The following is a 24,045-nucleotide window of genomic DNA, read 5'->3' on the forward strand; positions in this document are numbered from 1 at the left end:
ATTCTTTTACCATGTTCCTTCAAGCTTGAACTTCGTCAGAGTTTAATTTCCCAACATGCTGTTCTAATCTCTGCCTCCATCCCTAAAGATTGCATTATCCCAGGTTAGAAAAAAAAAAAATTTCACTGTGATGCTGTTTAAAAAGGATGTGTTCATGTTTAAAGGGAACAGGTATATAATAACAGTATCATGTCAGATGGAAGACAGCCTACGGCGGTTGACGTCATTCTCGCTATTTCTAGCTATACGGGGTCTACTTATATGATCTAGGAGACTGAAGCAAATATAGAACATGACTACATATCCAGTTTACCAGACAACACTTCACATTAACTGCAGCTTATGCTGGACCTGTACTGATCTTTATTAGTTTAAATTCACTTGAGTCGCCAACCTTTACTTTCAAAATCTTTGTAATGGAAAATTCAGTACAGATCTAGGAACGCAGGCTTTCAACCTTCAGAGCATTTCTGCACTTCATTTGGAAACATTTACTACAAGAAACATACATTTCTTATCAGTGTAAAGCATTAGGAATATGATGAAACAATGAGTTTGATCATTGGAAAACAGAGGAAGAGAGGGATGGTTGGATTTAGTTCCCATTTGGAAAAGCTTAAATTCAGACAAAAAAAGAGAAAAAGTCACCATGCCTCACCAGTATATGTTGATAGGATTCACAAATCTATTTAACAAGTATTTTATGCTAAATTCTATTTACTTTTTAAGTTGGAGCTTTGATCAAAGTAACCCATCATACCCAACATGACTGTACACCAGCAGCAAGTCTGAAAACTTTTGGTATATACTAATTAAACAGTCTTACTGTTATTACAATACCAGCCAATGACGATGTATTTATCTACATTTTATGCATCTATATTCCAAAGAAAGATGCTTTGCGTTTTATTGACAAAACAGCCAGATGAGATTTTCAAGGTTCCGACTTGGCACTTAGAAGTTAGGACATTTGTGCACAACAATCATGAATAAAAACTATTCAGAATAATTCTCCCAAGAATATTGACACATTTTAAGGCTGGTACCTGCTATGAAATAAAGTTCCTTAGAATAAAGGGTTACAGCTAAAATCCTAAAGGAATACTGTTTGTCTCACATATTATTTTTGTCCTGTTTCAACACATATTTAAGTTCACAGTTTTAATTAAAATAGCCATTAATAGTCTTTTGTTAACCCATTAAAATTTGAGTTTTTCACCTTTTCTCCAAGTTGAACCAAACCAACTACCCTTAAAAACAGAAAGAGATCATTAAGAGTCACTGCTTTGGTGCGGCATCAATAGTCTGCAGACTTCTATGGATGGAAAAAATGTGTATTAAACACCGTCTTCATTCATTAACCAGTTAAGTCAATAATTAAGGTTTGTTGATAATGAGATCAATCCTGATCTTCAGACAGAATTGTCAGTGAAATACCTGGCAGTTGTTAGAGAAAACCCTAACCCTTAACTGATGTTAAACGCTACAACTGACTATCCATCATTCGCCTTTACATGGAAAAACATGTGAGCACCAAACTAGCTGAAGTTCTAGATGCATTTAGGTGTGAAACATATAAGGTATATAATCCTGCGAGTCCAACCATCTGATGATGGGATGTGAGGCAATCTGTCCAGTTGGAGAGGTGACAAAAAAGGTGATAGGCAAGGAAATCTCACATACAGAGGATCTGGAATCTTGTCAAGAAATTGCAACCCTGTGGACACACGCACAAACATGTTTTAGATCACTTATACCAGTGGTACTGTCTCTATGGTAACTAGTAGCTGTCATGGCAACCAAGTAAGATGACATAAAAAAACTGAACTCTGATTACTGTTTTCAATTTCGATTTGATTACTCATACAACAAAAGTGTTTTTCTAGTCTTTTTCCAATAGACATTCAAGTCTTTTTGTTTGATTCCTGAGGTTAAATGGTTTGATAAAGGAGGGATGGAGGTACAAGTCCGGCCCTGTAGGTGAATCACAAAATCATACACCCACACAACATGAGCACAGTTGCAAGCCTTTAAGATGAAGGAAGGCATGGAGAAGGAAATCTTTGCTGAAATAATTGGACCAAAGATGGGAAATGGTTTGGATTGCAAAAACGTATCAACCCATTCATGGCTTGTTCAGTTTACCACACCAAGTTTCCCTGATGAATGAAAACGAGGCAGGGACAGTGTTGAGAGTAATGCAGTTACATACTGATGTTTACTTTTCAGTAATGCTGTTGTCTATATATTGTTTATATTTTAGTAACTCCTTAAACACTAACATGCATTTTACTAAAACTCAATCAGTTTAAGCCACTTTTTAAAAGCACATTTTGCTCGAGGAGAGAAATGCTTTTTGTTTCTGGCTCACAAGAATAGTAGGGGTGGTTGTATTTGTGCCGTGCTGTAATCCACATTCGATCAGTTTATGTATCGGGGTCGCCTGATGCATAAATTGAAGGGCAAGTGAATAACCTAACCAAATTCCTTTGGCCTGTCATCTTATTTATAAAGTCATAGGGAAGCAGCTGTTCCAACCGTTGCCTTTCCGAATTCTCACGAGTGGTGCCGACTTTACACGAGTGAATAAAGTGAATGTGATTGGTCGTTTATCAAGGGGGCGGGACTGTTGCGGTGGAAAGTTCGCAAACACGTTTGATTGTGGCCGATGTCTCTAAAGCATCTTGCTAACCAGTTACCAACTGAGTGCTAGTAGGTTCCGAATGGGAAATTCCATTGGGACCAAGTAGCACTAAATTGGTGACTTAGAAACGACACGGTCAAGGAACGCCATGGACAGTGGAAACATGCAAGAGGAGGAGAGTTTTGTGTCGGGGGTCGTGGATGAGTCTCCTCCATCATACATATTTCATTTGGAGAACGAAAGCAGGGACGAAGTTGTTGTGGAAGAGGACGCCAGGAGCTTGGTTTGGTGTAGAAGGCTTACAGCCGTACATGTTTGAGCCCTTGCCTCGCAACACTGCCAGTTGTGTTAGCTCTACGCCTGCCGAAGACACAGACATCCATCCCCATGAACACTGGGATGGAACTCAATGGGAAAGTAAATTACTCTTATATTAACCTGAATATTAGCTGCGACATATGAATCAAGATGCCATGACCGAAAAAATTTGATTGATGACCGTTGAAATATGATTGGCCGAATTTAGCTGTACAAGCTGACGTATAACTAACTGGCCTGCATAAGATAACAGGAAAAATAAACAATATAGATTTTAAGACAGGATTTATTTATTTATTTTTTTTTATAGAAATTGTCTAACTTTTGGGGCAATATCGTCTGATAAAGATTACATTTATATACATGTTTAGGCCAGAATTATTTGACATTTAACTTCCCTATGATTATAAGGGCTTTATTTTATGCTGCATCACCACGGAGCCATTGAAAATTTCAACATTGATCAGATTTTCTTCTATTTACAACCACAGCTTGACATTAACACCCACAAAATGCAGGTAAATTTAAGCCCTGGTGGGTATTACAGCCCCTTTAGAGGGATGACTTCTAGATGCATTTTCTCAGATAGCATCTGAAATAATAAACTAATTGAAATGGGACACTAGGGTGACAGAAGTCCGGTGACCATGTGCTCTGAATTGGTGTTGAAATAGTAGAGTTGCTTAAAGGTGTCCAACAATCTGAAGTGCAGACGAGAAGAAAACCCTAAAGATTAAACGATGAAGGAAGACCGGAAAAAAAGAAAAGGCCATCTAGGTCCATAATGTACATAAGCCAGGAATTCTGATTTCCCTTCAGATTTTTTTTCCTTAATATTAAAACTGTGATTCTGATCAGTTTTATTATAGTTTCTGTCTTTTAAATTGATGCTGTACTCCCTGCTCTATTTTTACGATGCAATAAGAAAGCAGACTTTTTATTACTTTGTATACTACATATTTCACATATTCCTTATTGGAACTGTGGACCTGATAATGACCTGTAGTAAACATTTTATGTAGCCGTGATACGAGTGTGTAAAAAGGTCGTTTACATTTTAAAAGTTGTAAATCTAATTGAGGTGCACTTTAGCACACCATACTCTGCTTTAATCATATTAAACATAAATTCCCAGCAGCAAATTGTAGCTAGTGAGTATGGCCTCCATGTCCAGCCCTGTTTAGAACGCCATGTAAAATGCAGAGATGCAAGAGTCCCCTATAGGGAGACTAACAATGAGAGAGAAGCATGGTGATGCTGGCGACCCACAAATTTAATAACAGCTTGGACTATTTCATGCCACTAATGTTAGAAGCTAAATGATCTTTTGATTTGTATGTTTCCTCTGACAATCAGGACTAGATTACATTGGTTACAAGCAACTCTAAGGTAATCAAGCACCTCGCATCATCTCACCCTTCAACAACACAGGCTTAAAATTGGGTGCCTTTTTCGTTTTGCAAGAAATTGCAGTTCATCTCTTCAGTGTTACACCTAATTAACTTGCAGGATTAATCATTATGGTAAATACTAGTGTTGCACCGATACCGATACCAGTATCGGACGGGGCCCCGATACTGCCCTAAAATGGTGGTATCGGTATCGGCGAGTACCAACCAATAGGGCACCGATACCATTTTGAGATCCATAAGTTTATTCAACTATTGTCACCCACTCCTGGTAGGCAATAAAAAGTTCTACTGGATTCACTTTTTATTAGATTTTTTCCTGCTTCACAAAGGTAGGCAGCAGCTTGACAAAGCCATGATGGTAATTATTTTACATTATTATGGTATCGGTATCGGCCGATACTGCACAGCCAGGTATCGGGTATCGGTATTGGGGCCAAAAAATGGCATCGGCGCAACACTAGTAAATACTGAGAGTACAATCCACCTAACTGCTGCTATCATTTTATTTACCTGCAAGTATTTTTAATTTTTTGTTATATTGCTTAAAATTCATTATTTATAAGCAATATACCTATTTTATAGATGGCTGAAGCCTGAAAATGTGCATTCATCTCAAATTGTACAATATCCTGTTTGTGTTGTTCCCCTAATAAAACAACTAAACATAATGATCAGATCAATAAGATTATATTATTAATTCAGCCTGGTGGGAATACAATGTATGATTTTTTTTTTGCCCTTTTGAGGCCTTTCCTCCAGTTTTGCAAGAATTTTTTGGAAGGTGCCGAGTTTCAGCCTCGTCTCGCATACTCTGTCGTGTAGTAAACATGGGGTAATGCGGGCCAATTAGCCTCTCATGACCATCACTCAATCAGGAATCACAAATTTGGGAGAAAATCAAACATGTCGAAATCCAGTCATCCCTTGTAAGGTTTTTGTGAGCAAATCCTGCTTTTGAAGCAGGGCTATGAGCCAATTTACCAGAGCCTTGTTCATTGGGAGTTCTTCTTCTTCTTCCAGATTGATGAGTCTGACCAGCACCATCTCTCAGTGCTGAGTCCGACTTGTGGTTTTTGGACGTACAGTGTGAGCAGTTAGATCGCATCAGAGCGTCAGTGTAAGAACATGCATCGTGAGCTGTTAAGTTTTAAACATTGCAAAAATGTCGTACAGTTTTAGCTGTAGCTGCGTGTAATGATTGAAAATATTGTACAGTGTGTGTCCAGCCTAGTAGGTGGTTTGACTTGCTTGTCCCACCGAACATACTTAAGTGATGTGGAATTATGTTTAATGTTTCCAGTTGTGTTTTCAATTACATTAAGAAATTGACATTATCAAATATAAGTTTGATAAATTAACTCAAAGTTGCATCTTAAGTTACAACAACAGGAAATGCATTCAAATTCATTGATATTTTAGATGAAAAAACTAAATTTGTTTGGTAGCTTGCTGCTCCGGTAGTGCAGTATTTACATAAGTTAATCATAACTAAGTATTTTTTAAAAGCTAAGTTCCCAACACTGGCCACAGATTGTCTCCTTTTTTGTCAACTAACCCCAAGTTGAAAATCATTTTAGTGGGATGCCAAAAAGGTGCAGATTAACAGAGCTTTTCAAGGACATGTTACTGTGCACTGCCATTCAGCTGGCTGATAGAAGGATTTTAAACCTTATTAGACTTCAGGCTAATAAACAACAAACAAACAGACTCCTTTCTGTTGCATTGCATTTAGCATAAATGACTTAAAATGACACTAAACAGAAAGTACAGCTAACTAATAAAATAAAACCATTAGTCAACTATAAGTCGTCTTGATTTTGAGAGTTTATCTGTAATCACTTAAATTAAATATGAACCATTTCAATAAGCAATCATTCTCAATACAATGATTGGCAAAGCTGTTTAAATACAAGAAGGATTTGAGATGGTTTAAACTTAAAAAAAGCCATAGATAAACCAATTTTTAACAACACACAGGTAACCGAGGACACAACAGACACTTAAAGGCTTCGCTGATACCAGGAGGCGCTCATCTGGAAAACATTAGTGGAATTGCTCCTTCAGGGCTTCAAACTACCTGCACTACACCACCATAAATGCATCTTTCCAAAATGAAATCCATTTGTAATTGCCTCACTTCTGGGTTCCCAGAGGACCTGCTTTAAATGAGAGCAATTTGGATTCCTGATGGAGTTGTTTCCTGCTTTCTCACCTCTAGACAAAGTCTGGGCTGAACTGAAAGGCAGCAGCTCCACCATGTGGATTCAAACACGATGTGCACTCGCCTTCCTGCACTGCAGGATGCAATACATTATGTAAACTAATGCTATTCAATGTGAAAGTGCCAGAGGGACAAGATATCTTTAGATCCGTCAATGTTCAGAGTGGAAATTATTGTAATTAATCTAAATATATTTCTGCACACCTTAAAGTTTCCCAGCCTCTTAAATTTCACTGGCAATTTTTTTTAAGAGGTAGTAGCCCATGTTCCCCAGTTTAATATTAAATTATGGGTAGATTTACTCTGTGTGACCGTAAGCTTTCCTGGTTTTAACAGCAATTACAACTTTTTTCCAGTAAATATAAATCATTATGCAGACAAACAGTATTTAAATTAGGAGATATCAGCAGCTGGGTTATATGCTTTTACCAAAATTGAGTAATTATTTATAGGTACTATTAGAATAGTTCAGTGAAAAAATTAAAAAGCAAGGAATTGACTTATTAATTCTGCTTAGATCATCTTTAGAAAACGTTCTTAAAAACTCAGTTTAAGGAGAATAATATCCACTGCTCTGTCAGACTGGTCAGCTCATGAATTAGTTTGGTTTATCTATCTAAAGGGAAATGTTCTAATGCAGTCTATTAGGATGTAATATATATAAAATCAGAGCTGAAAATCCCAATCTAAAAGACAAGCCTCAACTTCAGTTCCGATCTGCTATTAATTATTAATAGACATTTAATAATAAATGGCATATTTCAAGAGTTTTCTTTTCAGATAAACTAAATTCCTTCATTTTCTAAATAAATTCAGCTTTTAGCTTAATCATTTGGTGCAGCATTGCTAAGTTACACTTTAAAGAAGATTTTATTAAAACATACATACTTAAACTTGAATACTTTTCTTTGAAATATGATTTTAACATATTGCTTCTGAGGTTTTATTTTGTATCATTTAGAAGCATATTTTTTATATTAAGGTATTTAAAAATAAGGTTTTCTAACTAATCCTTTGACAGGATAGGTTTATCCTATATGTAAAACACCTTTGGAACACAATTTCTTATTCGTGTTATAACATAACATCATCTGACCTAGTAAAAGGGTGCTTTGTCGTATGGTTTTACAGACGCATAAATCTTTTTCTAGTGCTCTAATGATAAATTCACCGAAGTCTCTGTGGGTGTTAAATGTGTTTAGACCTGAGTTTGCATGGCCTAATTCTGAAACGCAGCACAAAGACAGATCTGCTCCCAAAATAGCTTCACTGAGCACAAACATCCCTACGCTCACTGTTTACTCACCTTTATATAGGGTATTATTTACATTCAGAGGATAGAAGATATTAATGTAGAGTAGATATAAAAGGTCTTACACACCACTGTTAAAATGAACATTCAAAATATAACTTTTCCCCCAAATGTAATAATAAGGTATTGCTCTGAGCATACAGTACATCCTGCTCAGCTGTAAGTGTTTTAAACCACCTATATGAATAAAATATGAAATTAATATCAGCAGCTAAACATGAGAAAACGTACTCCTCATTAGTCATCAAACCCGTATTTTAGAATAGAAATTTCTTTTATTGTCCCACAATGGGGAAACTGTGATGTTAAAGCAGCAAAATACTATAGAAAAATAGTCACACAAATGTGGACCTTAAAAAAGTGTATAAAAATAACAGAACAAGTGATAGATTTAAGATAAATAAAATACTGTACTGCACAGTGTTTTTACAATATAAATACTGTGTATCTGGAGAATAAATAATCAATAAACAGCTGTGGACATTTTTACAGTAATGGATATGTGAAAAAATAGCAGCAGCACCAGAGATGTGCAAAAATGACAGAAGCATGTTATTTAAGTGACAAAGACAGAGTGTGTGCAAAAATCAGCATTTTATTACAGACTTTTGCTTTTAAATATTTTCTGCATTCTGGGACAATATTCCAACTGCATAAGGTTAAAATTTAAGATTTTACTTTTTATTTTGTAGCATTTACAAACAAATTGGTTTATGAGGACTACATATTTCCAATGTCAATATATACAAACAATAGTCTGCAGAAGCACTTCTTTGAAAGCTGTAAATTTTTAAACTTATTTCTACTGCCTCTGAGTGTGGATTTCAATTAAAGAGGGATTTTAATGAAGGTCATTTCACCAAAAATTAAGGAGAAAATTAAAAGGATACGTTTGGGACGTGTGTATTGTCTGATTTATGTATAGTGGTGGACAAAAATGACCAGAATATGTTAATTGAACAAATTGAACGATAATTGACTTGATGATTGGGGCTAAGGGAGTTTAAAATCTAATTAAAGGCTGATTTGTTCATCTAATAGGTGTAGCGAAGTAGGTTAATTCAAAGGCAAAGATCGTTTTTAGAATATTAACTGTGATGTTTGTTAAAAAATAAATAAATAAAGCTTATAATTCTTATAAACAGTCCCTATTGTAAAAATGAAAAATACTGAGTTGAGAAAAATGGGTAAGCTCAACTTTCCTGTGGCTTTGGACTTCAGAAAAAATGTCTCTGCATGAATGTCAGAAAACCAGTGGAGCCATAAAGACCCCTAAAACATTCCAGGTGATGAAGTTTCCAATGTGCTGTCAGCCTGTAGATAACTGGCGAACAGAGGGGTGCGCACCGTCTCCCTCTGCATTACTGTATGTTGTCTGTGAATGTGTTGGAGAGGGAAGCATTTTAAACCTAATCCACCAAACAGCAGGACAGAGCATATGTGCCCAATCACACACAGAGCTGTGCTCCAGCTCCAACAACAGGGTCTTCTCTCATGTCCGTGCAAGCTGCAGCATCTGTTGCCCCTGGCAATTACATGATAGCAAGAGCCAAATTTCATTTTTTAGGACTCGTTCTCTCAGTTTTTTTCTTTTCCAGGAAACAATTTCTCTGATTTAGCTTTATCATATTGTGTCCTGCCAACATCTCTCTGCAACATCTCCTTCACTTACAGCAGTGACCTCCCCATCACCCCAGAGCTACTCCAGTTACTTTACCCTGAGCTAGTGTGCAGATGTTGGAGTTTACTCTGGACACCAAACAAACACATTCCCATGTTCCCACAAGAAGTAAAAAAATCAATAAGAAGAGAACATATTGGAAAACATATACAGTACAGAAGGCTTTCTGTATTTCATTTATCTACAGTCCATAGCTGAAGAATTTATCTTTCCCTTTTGTGATGAAACAAATGTTTTTCAACTTTTGTTTTTACTGAAGGATTATCTTAAATTACATTAAAGTCTTAGAGCTTAATCATCATTAGATATTTAACTGTTTTAACTGGGAATTTTTATCCAATAACTTCTGACACAACCTTCCCTGTTTAAGAGGTGCAGGAAAATGCCTCACCATCTTACTGTCAAACTACACATTTCATCAGGAATCTTTTCCTCATTTTGGAAGCTGAAGCAAATTTCAAAGTCAGTATTTTGTCTTTCTAAGATCATCAGATAATCCATATTTTTTTTATTTAGTATGACAACGTCTCCTAACATCCTCTTTGCCATTACAATGGGACAGACCAGAGGACACATTATTCCAACAGAGCAGATAACCTTTATAAGTCTGGAAACAACTATGAAGAAAATACAAAAGGAGGAAATAATCAAGATGTTAAGAACGACTGGAACTGAACAAATAAGGTTGGAAAAACAATCTAGAAATACGTAAAAACTTCCTAAATTAAGTGTATTTAACCTTAATTTGAGTAGGTAAATAAGATGATTTGCCAAAGGAATTTGTTTTTTACTCTTAAATAAGATAATTAGATAATATGTACTTAAGAAAAGAAAGTGATTGGTTTGTCCTATTTTAAATGTAAATTGTGTTGTTCCATTGGCAAAGTGTCTCACTTACCTCCTCAATACAAGACAAATGCACTTATTTTAAGAAAAAAAATGACTTATCTGGATTTTTATTTTATGCAGCATTAAACCGCAGGACAGTGAGTTTAACCGCTGGATGCCCAAATATATTTATTTATTTTACTACATATATGTGTTTTACCTTTAACTAGTTGCTTAATTGAAATTTTTAAAAGTTTTACTTATTTCAAAAATAAATAATAGTTATATTAAAAATTATTGACAAAATTCATGACGGTCAATGAAAACATTCACCATTAGGAACCTGTTGTAAGGGAAACAAGCTTGCCAAAGGTTTCTAGGTCCACAATGACTGTTTAAATACTTGCATTTACGGAATGTACCTAATACAAAGGGTTGGTTGCATATTTGCAGAAATGGGCGTCAAGTGCTAAAGTGTGCCCAATGAAACAGATACGTTTTTACATACTACTAGGAATAAGGAAATACAAAAGGGGCTGTAAAACTGGTCGATTTGTTGTTTTTACTGAAGTCAAAAGCTCTCTTGTATTTTAAGCTATTTTATCCCATTTTATTGGTGTTGATTTAAATGAATAACACACAGGAACCCTAATAGCTTATCCCTAATAAATGTCTTTCTTCAGAATTCTTCAGAAACTTTGACCCTTATTAAATGAATTCTACAACCTTTAAACATATTATAGAAAAGTACAGAATATGATATTTATATCTTCCAGGCCTGAAAAAGGAAAAGAAACTTTGAAATGGAAACACTGTGCTGTTCGTCCCTCTCTCTATTCAACACATTTAGTCCATTAAATCCTCTTTTCTACATTAAAAACCTGATCCGTCTAGAAATACCTGCCTTAAGCTGTTATACTGTTCATTCAAAAATTAAATTCATTAAGAAATCTAGGAATTTTAGCATTAAAGGTCCTTGTGTGGAAAATTGGCCACGATCTGTATCTAATATCAAACATAATAATTTTTCTAAAGTGAAATGATTTCATTAAATGCTACATTATGCAGGTTTTTCTTCATTTTAAGAACAGTTTGGAACATCTTCTGAGGCGACTGTCCATTCATACAGCCTGTTTCCATGCTGTGTACTTGAGCACCCTCTAGCTGCAGAACAGATGCAATTCCATTTACAGGAATCATATTTATTAGTGCAGATTTTACAGCTCATGTGTGTCCCATCATAGCAGAGAACTGGGGTATAGCTGAATTCATGTTTAAGAAATGAGATCATTATCTCACATATAAACAGTATGTATTAACGCTTTTCCTATGTCACATATGCATCAGAGGAGTAGAAACAGCAGCAGCAGCGCAGTGAGTGGGCGATATCCCCAGTGCCATGAAACATCTTGCATCCCACATGCTTATATAACTCCCTCTCTACCTCCTCCAGCTGATCACTCATCACTTTATCCACTGCTGGGAAGGAAAAACACCACTTCTAGCCCTGCTTTCCATCTCTCTCAGTCAAATCAGCCGAGCAGGCGCCCTGCAATCCAGCATGATTTTGATAAACGTTCTGCATTAAAAGCCCCGTCAATCAAATGAGATCAAGCTGCAGTAAATCACAGCTCCAGTGAAGATTTCATGTCGTAAACACTGGATAACAAATCCCAACTACATCATTAGAACTCAGGCAACAAACCTGGTTATCAGCAGGAGTGCTAATGATCACAAGAGGAGACAATTCAGCAGCAGCTTATCACCAGCAAAACGCTAAAGAACTAGAGCGTTATAAGGTAATGACAGGCTAGCCAGGCTGCACTTGCTCTGTTTGTATTGTCAGCACACAATGCACATTAATGAGAAATGCCCAGTGGGTATTCAGCACTGCGCAGCATCCTTCTCACACAGGTCATCTTCAGATCAGCTCACTGTAATATAAGTCAAAAAGGACCGACAGATACTGATGCATGTAGTCTCCTCTGCAGCATTTGATTATTTATACATCTGTTATCCATGTTTTCTTGTTGCATCATTTCAGATACAAAAATCTGGTTGCCTACATGTGTCAGAGCAACTTGGCTCTGAAAAACCTGAGGAAGAAATACAAAATGCTTGATTGATGTTATGAAACTAAGACTGAATCTAGCATTAAGTAGGCGGGCCATATTGATGTAATAGGAGCCTGTGTTGTACAACTAATTAGATTATCTTTGTGTCACTGAGTGGGTTTGTTTATGTGAGTAAGGGGGGGAGGGGGGATGTGTAGAAATAAGGGTGTTTGTGTTGAGTGGGCGTAGGTTAGCGAGTTTGTCACCTGGAGGTGCAAAATTGTTAGAGTGGTGTTAACGGTAGAATACAGACAGCAACCAAGAGCAGCAAAGGAGAGGCGGCCCCGGCTCTGAGAGGCTGCAGGGGCCCCGGGATTAAAGACCTCAAGCATCACTCCAAGGCAGCCATGCAGACTACACAAAGACCCCAGGCCAAGGAGGCACAGTGTGAAACGTAGGGCAGAGAGCCCTCCTGACTCAGACACACTGCTATCTTCTGTTGCAAAGAGCAAAACAGCCCAAGGTTGGCAACAAGAATTACATTTAAAAAAATCAATCAGCTTAGGTCAACAGGTAAAAAATATCCTTACCCTACAAACATTATTAACAACGTAATTGATGACAACCAAGGTGATACCAAGTACTGCACAGAAGTGTAATCTTTAAACATCCATAAAAAACTAAAGACATGTTGAAAGGCAGAGAATATAAAGGTTTTTATACGGAGCCTCTTCAACAGAATGCGAAAGTCTACTGAAGACAAAAAAAAAAAGTTTGCATGACGGACTCTGTGGAAAAGAGAAATTCATCTGCAGTCAACTGCTGCTGGAGTAAAAAAACCTTGGATGAGTGGCAGCATAGTGGTTAGGGCATAGAGCTTGGAATCTTGAGGTTCTGAGTTCGAGCCCCACTCCCACAGACTGCCACTCTGGGTCCCTGTGCAAGACCCTTAACCAAGGCATGGATTAAATGCAGAGGTAAATTTCTCCAATGTGAGATCAATAAAGTTCAGTTATTTGTTTATTCTATTATGTAACCATCCTAAGCACCAGTTAAATCCAGTGACTGAAGGCCAAAGACCATCATTTCATCCATGCCAATCCTGAGTCTATGCAAACCTCTTTGACAAGAAGCTTGGATCTAAATTCCACCAAAAGCTGAGAAACAAACCTTTTATATCACTTTTATAAACTTGCTTCATTTTGGATTATTTCAGACAGACTGTTTTTAATAATGCAGCAGAGCCATTAGTGCAGAGAAACTCTTTTTCTGTCCCCAGTCTCCATAAAAGCAAAGTATTTGAGGCTCCAGGATGTTTTTTTCTCTGAGAGACATTTCAACTTACATTAATCAGCTCAATCTCCCAGATCTTCTTGACCAGTTCCATGGAGGTGTAACCGTTGACCAGGAAGGACTTGGTGTAATCGCCGAGCTCCAAAGACTCCAGCCACTCAGCCACTGATGTGGGGTTGTTTCCATCGTAGCCCACAGGTCGCACCTTTAAAAAGAAAGAACGTTTTACAGGGAGGGCAAAAACGTTTCTCAAGATTTCAGAAGACACTAAAGCAAAAGATTTAGCAAAATTCCTACATTACAGTAGGGTGTTTATAGCACCATGGCATGAAAACACTTTAACAGAGATCTGCTGATGGTACTGAATATAAATGAAAATAAGATCAACCTAAAATCTGCTATTGAAAACAGACTTTAAACTTTGTTATATTCATGACATCAGCCAAAACACGGTTGCTTAAATCACTTTTGAAGTAATTAAAGCTTCAACCTAATACACAAGATAAGAGCAGTACGAGGGAATATTGAAAGGGAACTACCATCAAACCGAATTTTATAAGATAAATTGCAAATGACGATGAATTTTTAAAAATCCTTCTGACTTTACAGTTAATTTGACATGAATTTTAATGTAAAAGAACATTTGCTCATTATATAAAATACTTGGCAATGTTTTCACAGTGTTCCTGTGCAAACCTAAATCATTTCATGTGTGTTTCGAGTTTCTGCCACAGACTTTCAAAAACCATAGTCTAAAAAATGCAAAAACTCTACATTTTTATAGTAAAACCAAGTAAACAAGCTTCAGTTTTGATAAAGCTCTGAATGTGACATTAACAGTAGGGGGTTACCATCCAGTGAGAAGGAGTTGGGAGCGAAGCGAATAATTAATAATTCATTCCTCTTTATTTTGACAGTCTAAACAGCTCCAGAGTTTGTTTTGCTTTAAACAAGCTTCCCACACCTTCCACCTCACATTCAGGATGTGTGTGACTCCAAAGCTCAGAGTTAAAGGGTTTCATCTTCTGTGCTCTTTGGAAAAGTTTAGTGTGAGTCAGAGGAGAGAAAATGCTGACTGGAGATCTAAGTTTGTCTCTGAGCTCATCTGACTCCTCCTTGAACTGAGTTTGAATCCCTCACTTTCATGCATTCAATATTTCACTGTGCACACTTATTGCAGTAACGACTGCTGTAAGTCATACATTTTCATTTAGGGTAGGATTTTTGCACATTTACATTTCTATGTCATATTTTTCTAAACTCACACAATATTCTGGATCCTTATAAACAAACTTAACTAACTTAAAATATGGAGAAAATTAAAATCAACTTTACTTGTCAATCTATAGTAAACAAGACTTGCATAATGTAGACTGAATGATCCCTGGCATGTTATTTGGTCGATAATGGTGCTGGGTAATTGCAAGTGAAAAAAAATAAAACACAAAATGAAGCAAGTTGACACCCAACTTTTTTACAGAACCTGCAAAGTTTGCTTGCATATGCCTGATAAGCATGCTTATGCAGAGAAAGCAGTAGTTGTAGTAGTTTCGATTTTTTATTTTATGTATTTTGCAGCAAAAGATAACCTAAATAATTTGGTGTCAATTAAAATGCAATTACCTAATAGTTTTTCTAGTATTTTAATTTGAAACTGAACCTCTTTAATACAATATTTACTAAATATGGGTTCAAAGGTGATGTTTTAGCAGTAAAAAAAAACAGAAGAGAACCACGGGCTTAAATATGACATTGGATGCTTTATTGGTTAAAACCTAAAAAGCAAAAAACAAGAGAAGAGACCATGTTTAAGAACCTCATGCCCGATTTACTACATTAACAAAAAATCTCTAAAGGCCCAAAAAGAAGGGAAATCCACCTTTATAGATTTTTGGATTAATGCACATTTATCTTTAGGATGTGTTTATAGTTCAACATGGAACAATATTCAAGTTTTGATGCTGTAAAAACAAAGATAAAAAATTACAAAGGCCTTTATCTTTCAGTAATGTTCCCTTTAACACATTTGCAAAAACTAATTATTAAGTTTTTCCTAAACTCATTTTTGACCCACTGATTAGAACGTGTGCTAATGATATTAGATAGCATGATGTGTGAACACATCCTTTAAGGCATAATGGGTCAAATCCAGCCCCTCAAAGCTATTCTGACCCCACGAGCCAAAAAAGAAAGATCATATTATCATAAATTAAATTCATAAAATCAAAAGTTTCAATTCTAATTGTAGCTCCTGTCCCATTACCTCACATGGGGTCAACAGTAAGTTTTTAGTTGTACTGTTTAACACACAGTATACGTAAAAAACTAATGTATTTTTGAGAAACGTCATATGGTGGGTTGTGCCAATAAGTCCTGTCACTCAAAGGATTGTGTGCAACTGTAGATTACCTAGCTTTACCTATGAAGGTAAGCAAGGTTCCTATGCTAAATGAGCTGCTGCTAGGAAGCCATGGAGCTAAGAAGTCTCTTCATAGATGATCCTAACTGCCAGCAGCATTGGGATAGCACATTATGAAAAGCTCTTCTGCTGTGTCATCAAAGGTTTGAGGTATTTGGATTGAGCCATATATATTTAGTTCCTACAGAAGGAACTGGTATGACATCACAGATTTCTAGTTCCTACAGGAAACAATGGTGTGCCATCATAGCTACCAGTTCACTGCAAGAGGAACTGTGCAACATTTATTTAGTTCTTGCAGGAAAACTGGTTTGACCAGCTCCTACATAGGGAACAACGATTACATCATAAATATTTTTATTTCTATAGAATGTACTGGTTTAATATGGAAGAACTTCTCCATTTACTCTGAACACACTGAAAACCAGTTAAACCAATCCCAGTAGATCCATAGATGTAACCAGCTCCCACATTGCTCAGACTGTCAGCTGGTTTAATGAATTTTAAATTAAGATAAACATTATTTAACCAAAATGGATCAATTTTAAATTACGAAACAAAAAAACAAAAAAAAAACAAGTTCCTACAAAGGAAACAATTAAAAAATTTATATTTATTTTTCCTCTCCACTGGTTTTCTATCCTAGTAACTTTGACACACCAGAATGGTGGATGAGGTTGCCTTAAACTATCTGGATAAATTAGCGCTACAATAGGCGGACTTTGGTAAGTTGGTTCTTGTGTGTGATTGACTTTATTGATTTAAAGTGTGTAGGTCAAGCAAAAAACTGAAAGAGCCAAAATGTGTGTATGGAGGCAAATATGGTGGATATAGTAACAGTGACGAATAAAAGTGACAATGACAGGAAAAATAACATCAACAATGAACTAGAAAAAAATACTAACTGAAGAATGAGTAACTTAAAGCATTGATTATGATGCTAATGTGACACATTAAATGCAGAACACATTAATTAGGTGTGGAACTGACCCTGGGCAGCAGCCGTATGGCCTGTAGGAGGCGCTGTCTGTGAGCAGAGTTCAGGATTCCAATTTCCAGCAGGTCTTGGTCCTCAACCACATTACTTCCCTGTAAAAATAAAACAAACAGAAAGAATTAAATTCACTCACAATAAACTGGCAACAGCTTTTAATTATGTCTGAACATATTCAAAATAAAAACACCAGCTGCTATTTTGGTTTGATGGACAACCCTCTCCATTTCTTGAACCTAACTACAGTTTCTGCCTAGCAACCAGATAAACTATCGAGTCATCTTTTAATTTTCTCCATACGGCATGACTTGGCTGGGGTTTCTGGTTCTCCGGCCATTGGATCTCATCATATGGCTTCGATGTCTTGTCTGTCTGCTGGGGTGCGGGATGCCAGCTCCCGTCATTGAGTGGGGGTCTGGGACATTGCAGGGTTTGGCCCCGTCCTTGCGGGGGTGGGGGTCAGCTGACTGGTGTGGCTGTACCGCAGATGGGATAAAATCACTGTGCCCGGATGCGCTTCCACCTGCAGTGTAGGTTTTGGCAGCTGCCTTGCTAGCTGCCCTGACCCTCTGCCGGGCGTATGCGTGCAGTCAGGTGGGGGGAAACTGAGGGTATCTTGCATCTGGGCTCGGTAGGCTGGCATGCAATACTAGGACTGGGGGGGAAATGCCTTGGTTATGATTGCCTTGCAGCCATGAGTATGAAAAGACCATATGGATGCGGAGGCCTGAAGCGGTGATAACTGGCTGGGGGCGGGTGGGGATATTTGGTAGGTTGGGTACCTGCTCTGGTGTCTTTGGGGGGGCAGGTGTGCGGTTTGTGGGGGGATGCGGTGTGGGGGCTATGAAGCTGTTTCTGTCTACTCGTGAAGTTGGGTGTTTGTTTTCTCCGCCCCCCCTACTAAACATTCTAGGCCCCAAGTATGAGCAGCGTCTGCCTCCTACCCTTTCTTATGCTCCCAGCAAGTGACAGGTTCCTGTGTCTGCTGGCGTGCCGAGGGTTTTCTAGGTACGGGATGGGCGCCGTCTCACTTCTGGTGGCTGCCGGGCCAGGCCTAGGCCTCCTCGCCCTGTGGGGTCCCTGCTAGTGGGTGGTGCACCTCCAGGCCTGGGACCCCTGGGCATGACTGTCGGCAGAGCCCATGGGCTCGCTGCCATGACCTTGTGGGATACTGGTACTATGGCCTCCAGGCGCTCTTGTCTGCCCTTCTCTGGTGGGTGCGGCCACCCCCATGTCTGCCCTTCTCGTGTCACGGTGATCGGGGTTAACTCTTGATATCCGGGATTGCATCGCCTCTTTTTTCTATCCCTGTAGGCCCTATAGGGCGAGTCTGGGGCCGCCCAAACCTGCTATTAAGCATAGTTTCCCTTTGAAGAACCTTTGTAAATACTTTATACATGAGCATGCCCATGCATACATACCACAGGAGTTTGGTTCCAGGTGTTCACACATACACACTAATACTGAATACCAAGCTGCAGCTACAGATATATACCACCAGGAATGATATTGTATAATCACCATAGGTTTTGACTTCAACACACATGGATATCTGAAAGATTCCTGCTGCTTTTAACATTTTTTTTATTTTTTATTTACTTTAGTTGTCTGTTGTCCTATTTTTAGCTGTTTGAGTTCCTCTCATTTCATACAGGTATGGAAGCAGACTTCTAGGAGTTACTGTTTATCTTATGTGTTGTCTATTTTTGCTGTCTTGTTTTATTTTCTCTGTTTTCATGCACTCTTTCCTGTCTCTCTCCCTTCCCTTAGTTCCTATCCCCTCTTTCTCTCTCACCTCCCCTTTCGTCTCCATATCTGTTGTATACAATTTTACTCCCTAAATAAATTTTATTAAAGTTTAATATACAAGTATGAAGCAGAATGTTATGGCAACAGTCATAATGGTTTACTATGAAATCAAATTTGTTAGGTTATCATCTAGCTCTGGGACACCCAGAGCTATATTGGCAAAACAGGACACGCACCAAAAAAAAAATGTATCCAAAGAATACTTTACACCAGCCGATCACATATCTGCTAATGTTAAAGACTATAATGATCAATTAATCAAAGGCTGAAGGTCAAAGTTATTGTTTGTTTTTGAAAAAACTTGTAATCTCTGTAATTGTCACACAAATACACCTCTGTATAGAAGCATAATGAAGCATAACCAGATGGATCAAGTATTTGTTTCTAAAGTCATATTGTCTGTTAACACACAGCCAGAGCTGCAGTTTAATGGTTTATATTAAAGTATATTTATGTGTTTTTTCCCCCTCCACTTTAGATTTTTATAACAGAACAATAACTTTCTGGGTTAGCAAATTAAATCACAAGAAATACAGAAAAAAAAACTGTATTAAAATCTACCCTTCTGAAACAATATTGCAAGGAATTAGTATACAAGGACCTGCTGTAAGAAAAAAAACAATAAATCATAAGTGAAGCTAAACAGAGAAAAAAGTTGATCATTTTAAATCAGATCCAAACTGTTCATCTACACCAGAGCCTGTTTAGGTATCACGCAGCGTTCACCCTTAATTACTCCAGCGGGAAGCCATGAGAGAGCTATCAGTCCTCACCCCTCTGGAGAGACAGAAAGGGGTTCTCAGGCACACAGATAATTACAGGCAAGACACGATTCAGCCCAGAGGGTTGCAGTACAGAGAACTCTGGCTAAAAATATCCTCAGGAAAAAAGATGATTATCAAGAAACAGATCTGGGGGGACTAAAAGCGGTCTAAAGACGGTCAGAGGGAAATCCACCCACCAACAACTCTTGAACTACCTGCCTGCTCTTTAAAGACTTTTGATTAGTTTAAAATTAATGAAGGCCAAAAAATAAAAATAGAAAATTCTGCTTTGCTTTTGCCACCGTAGAGGTGCATGTAAAAAAGTTAGATTTCTTTTGCCACTCATTTCAGAAAGTCAAACTCCCATCACCTAGATATATATCAAAGAGTGAAATGAGGTCCAGTGTTAGTCAACTGGGTTTCACGAAGTCCTCTGTCAATTTAACCATCAATCAAGAGCATCTATTAGAGCATTTAATGTTTCCTTCTGCTCACAAGCTTTGTGGAGATAGTGGTTTCATTTTTCCACAGGACTTGGTACATGTCCACACTGCCAAAGGTACCACCAGCTGGCCCAGTGATCATGGTGCATCTGTGCTTTTTTAGCTAACAAGCTGGTCTGACCTGAACCCCACAGACAATCTATGGATATTGCCAAGAGAAGGATGAAGGAGACCAGACCCAGCTATACAGCAGGCCACCAAAAAAAGGACCTGGGCTTCTACTTTACCTCTGCACTAATAAAGTACATAGAAAAGAAACCTACGTCACAGAAGCCTGACAGTTCTGTTTAAAAAACTGTTAATTTATTAATCTTATTTAGTAGAGATACACTAATAAGTGGATGATATGTTTTTTTTCTTGTATTCGTATCGGCCAATACCTGCATGCGTTGGCTCATCCATAGGTGCAAACAGCAGCCATGCTTTGAGATCATATGGACTGTATGCATTGCTGCTCTCTTCATTTGATTTTGTCATTTTGTTTGATTTTTTCATGATTTTTTTTTATTTAGACCTGTGTAACATTTGATATCCTTCAATTTTTATCATGTAAATAGAAGGGAAAAAAATTATTGCCTCCAAGAACCGGCCTAAACATATAGGCAGCACAATCAGGCATCCGTTAGACTGAAATAATCGGTATCCACCCTTAAAAAACTCTGCATCAGTCATATCCAGAAATTCATTTTGGGGGAAATTATTGCAGATATGAATTTTTGATATTCAAAACTTTTTTTTATGTATCCATATTTTAGTATAGAGAAAACTTGCTTTTAATCAGAAACAGTTTTCTTGTACAGTAGGTCTCAGAGAACTGCTGCATTGTACTGCTACACAGTTATTCAGACAACATCTAGAGCAGGGGTGTCAAACTGGTTCCAGAAAGGGCCGTGTGGCTACAGGTTTTCTTTCTAACCAAACAATAGCAACCCAGACTCCATTCATCTTATCAAGTCATAATGTTCAGATTGGACTCCCTTGATGAGATGACTGGAGTCTGGTGTGATATTGCTTGGTTGGAGAGAAAACCTGACTGGTCCTAATGTCTCTTTGAATTGGGTTTACAATGTAATTAAGTAGTCAGAATCATTTATAGAGGCTTAGACATACACATACACCCCAACTAAAAGGCTTGACAACATTGACAGCTTCACCCTGACATGGACTAAGTAGAAGAAATGATGAATGTTTGACATGTAAACATTTAAATTTAGATCTGTTAATCTTAGAATCTAGAGTATTTGAGACAAAAATCCCACTTTAATATAAAACATATAGTAAATATGTGTAGGTTTTTTTTTTATTCAGATTTACATTCAGCATCATTGGTAATAATGGTAAATATGTGACATCCTGCATTTAAGGTTTGGTTAGTCTGCTCTGATTTGTTGTTAATCTGCTTAAATTCTTTTTCTTTTCTTTTGACAAATTAACTTTTAAAACCAAAATTTTGCTGAACTTCATCACGATTTGATCTCATTGGATTTCCAAATGAAAAATTTATCACTGGGATCATCGATCGCTGTAACTTGGGAGAAGGGTAATATTAGGTATATACATTAGTAATCCTCACAAAATATACAGAATGTATTTATACCTGGCTTTAATTCACACTAAACAGTGCTCCACATGCGTTAAAATTAAACTTTAAATTAAAAACCTGAACAGAAGCTGCATTGTGTCCAACAAATAAAGGTCTCAATTCAGCCTTCACTTAATTTTTTTTTTTTTTTTTCATGTATTACAGAATAAATCCTGATTAGGCTTAAAATGTACATTTCAAACAACACGGAGAAGGAGCTTTGTTTCATTAGAACTAGATTTGAAAATGGAAAATAGGCAGGTATTAATTAAACCTTTCATTAAGCTCACATTTGTGTGTTTAAAATTTTATTTTTTTCTATTGATCTGATAATTTATAGATCTGTTTTAATAAGCTATTGGCACAAAATCAACATAATAAATGGGAAAAAAACATTGTTAAACTTGGTGAATAGGCTTCTGAAATAAATTATGTATTTTTGTTACATCCTGGTCTAACTGTTCTCTTATGTAATGAGCGATTGCATCTGCAGGGAATTCCCTCATAATAAATGGACCTACCCATATTTATAAGTGCTGCAAATTTGTTAATAATTTCATAAACAATTGTTGATGGTGTATGATGCAAATTGTTAAAAAAAACTGATAATTTTTTGGGTAAAGAGATGCAGCTTTACTTTGTTTCTGCTTTAAGGAATTTGTGCAGCAGAGAAATTTGTGTATTTAATCTCCCAAAGGTTGAAAACATACTGAAGTTCTGCTTCTTTAGCATTAGGCCACATGTTCTTGATGCCATTTTTCGGACCAACTTTTTGCTAGTCTAGAGGAAAGAAGAGCTTTTGTCTGGGTCTGGTTCTGGTTTATAAAGAACAACCGACTTCAAAGACTAACCTTGATATCTGCAAATGTTTTAAACACTTAACACGTAAATTTAAGGTGAATGTAACATTACAGTATAATGAAATTTCAAAAGTTTCCACAAGAGTTATTGAAATTTAATAAAAATTAAAGGAATTGTATTTTATCTTAAAGGTATAGTGGAGGATTTTCTTTTTCCAGGTGTATCATCAAAATAAGTGGTCCTCCTAAGTGACAATCGTTCTGGTGATATGTTTACGCTCGTCCGGTGGTGAGTCTGACAGAGCGGAAAAATTGCAAATCTTCTTTTGGAAAGAAAGCTTGTAAAAGCGATGCAAACAGTAACTTTAAAACAGAGCGTGCACGAGGAGAAATGGGCTTGTGCATGCTCTCACACGCCTTTAATAGGAATTCCCTCTTGAAATCAAGTACAGGGTTGTGCATGTGCATTTTTTTTTTGGAGAGGGAGGTCTTTTAAAAAATTTGAGAAAATCCTCCACTATACCTTTAATATTAAAATTTTTTAGGTAAGTATAAATATCCACTAACATGATTTAAACTTTTACTGTTTTTCTTTCAAAAAGTAGTCTTTTTTTTGAGGCTCCAGGTAACCACATGGTGAGCAAGTATCCCCGAACAGAGAAAACATGGAGTAACCAGTCCACGAAAAGCTGTAATCAGTGTAGATCGTACAGATTTTGTTCTCTCACACAGTGTGACATTGCCTCTGATCCTGGTAATTGGTTGTTAAAAGCAGGAAGGTCAGTAAAGTATCACACAGCAAATGATAAATCTTCAAGAAAGTACTTGATTTAGAAATTACTGAAACCCTTTATTTTCACTAAACCCTTTATTTTACATCTCTTAGTGGGGAAAAATTACTTAAGGTCCTAAAAAAACTCAGCTATACCTCAATGTGACATTTGATATGATATTTTTTTCATGGAGAGTTAAAAATATTTGCACATACATGAGGTATGCTATGAAAAATGAACCGAAATTGATCTCTGGGGCTCCACCAGTCTGCATCCAGTAACTAAGTAACCAGAGGCAGCGGCTGATTGATCTGATTTTTCAGCTGCTCTTATTGCTCTCGGCTTTCTGCTACAACTTCTTCGCTGGCTTCTCAGTAAGAAGACTGCAGTTCACAGATCAGCTCCCAGGCTGATTAATAGAGGCAGAGTCGCCGTGCTAGAACTTCACAGCAGAGTAACGACTCTCAGAGCGAGGACAGAGTAAATTGTTGGAGACCAGGGTGTTGGGGTTGAGCGTGGATCTTCAAAGGTGTGAGTAATTGCTCCCTGCTGGGGTCCAGATACAGAGATGCTGATTTTTTTTTTTATTAACCCTATTTTGTCCACTTTGTTTCTCTGCCTTTACATCAGCCTGCATC

At 37.2% G+C, this 24,045-nt stretch overlaps 1 protein-coding gene across 6 annotated transcripts in view; it reads right to left on the reverse strand.

Annotated features, from left to right (window-relative positions):
* anks1b (ankyrin repeat and sterile alpha motif domain containing 1B) overlaps nucleotides 1–24,045 on the reverse strand; it is a 296,256-nt gene that overhangs the window by 47,708 nt on the left and 224,503 nt on the right. For all 6 annotated transcript variants that reach the window (XM_038294207.1, XM_038294206.1, XM_038294209.1 and 3 more), the window contains 2 exons: nucleotides 17,173–17,271; nucleotides 13,816–13,968 (listed from right to left, as the gene is read on the reverse strand). In XM_038294207.1, coding sequence (XP_038150135.1) covers nucleotides 13,816–13,968; nucleotides 17,173–17,271 — 252 coding nt within the window. The remainder of the gene's footprint in view (nucleotides 1–13,815; nucleotides 13,969–17,172; nucleotides 17,272–24,045) is intronic.

The sequence above is a fragment of the Cyprinodon tularosa genome, unplaced genomic scaffold (assembly GCF_016077235.1).
Source record: "Cyprinodon tularosa strain WSP-4 unplaced genomic scaffold, ASM1607723v1 ctg336, whole genome shotgun sequence".
NCBI classification, from domain to species: Eukaryota; Metazoa; Chordata; class Actinopteri; order Cyprinodontiformes; family Cyprinodontidae; genus Cyprinodon; species Cyprinodon tularosa.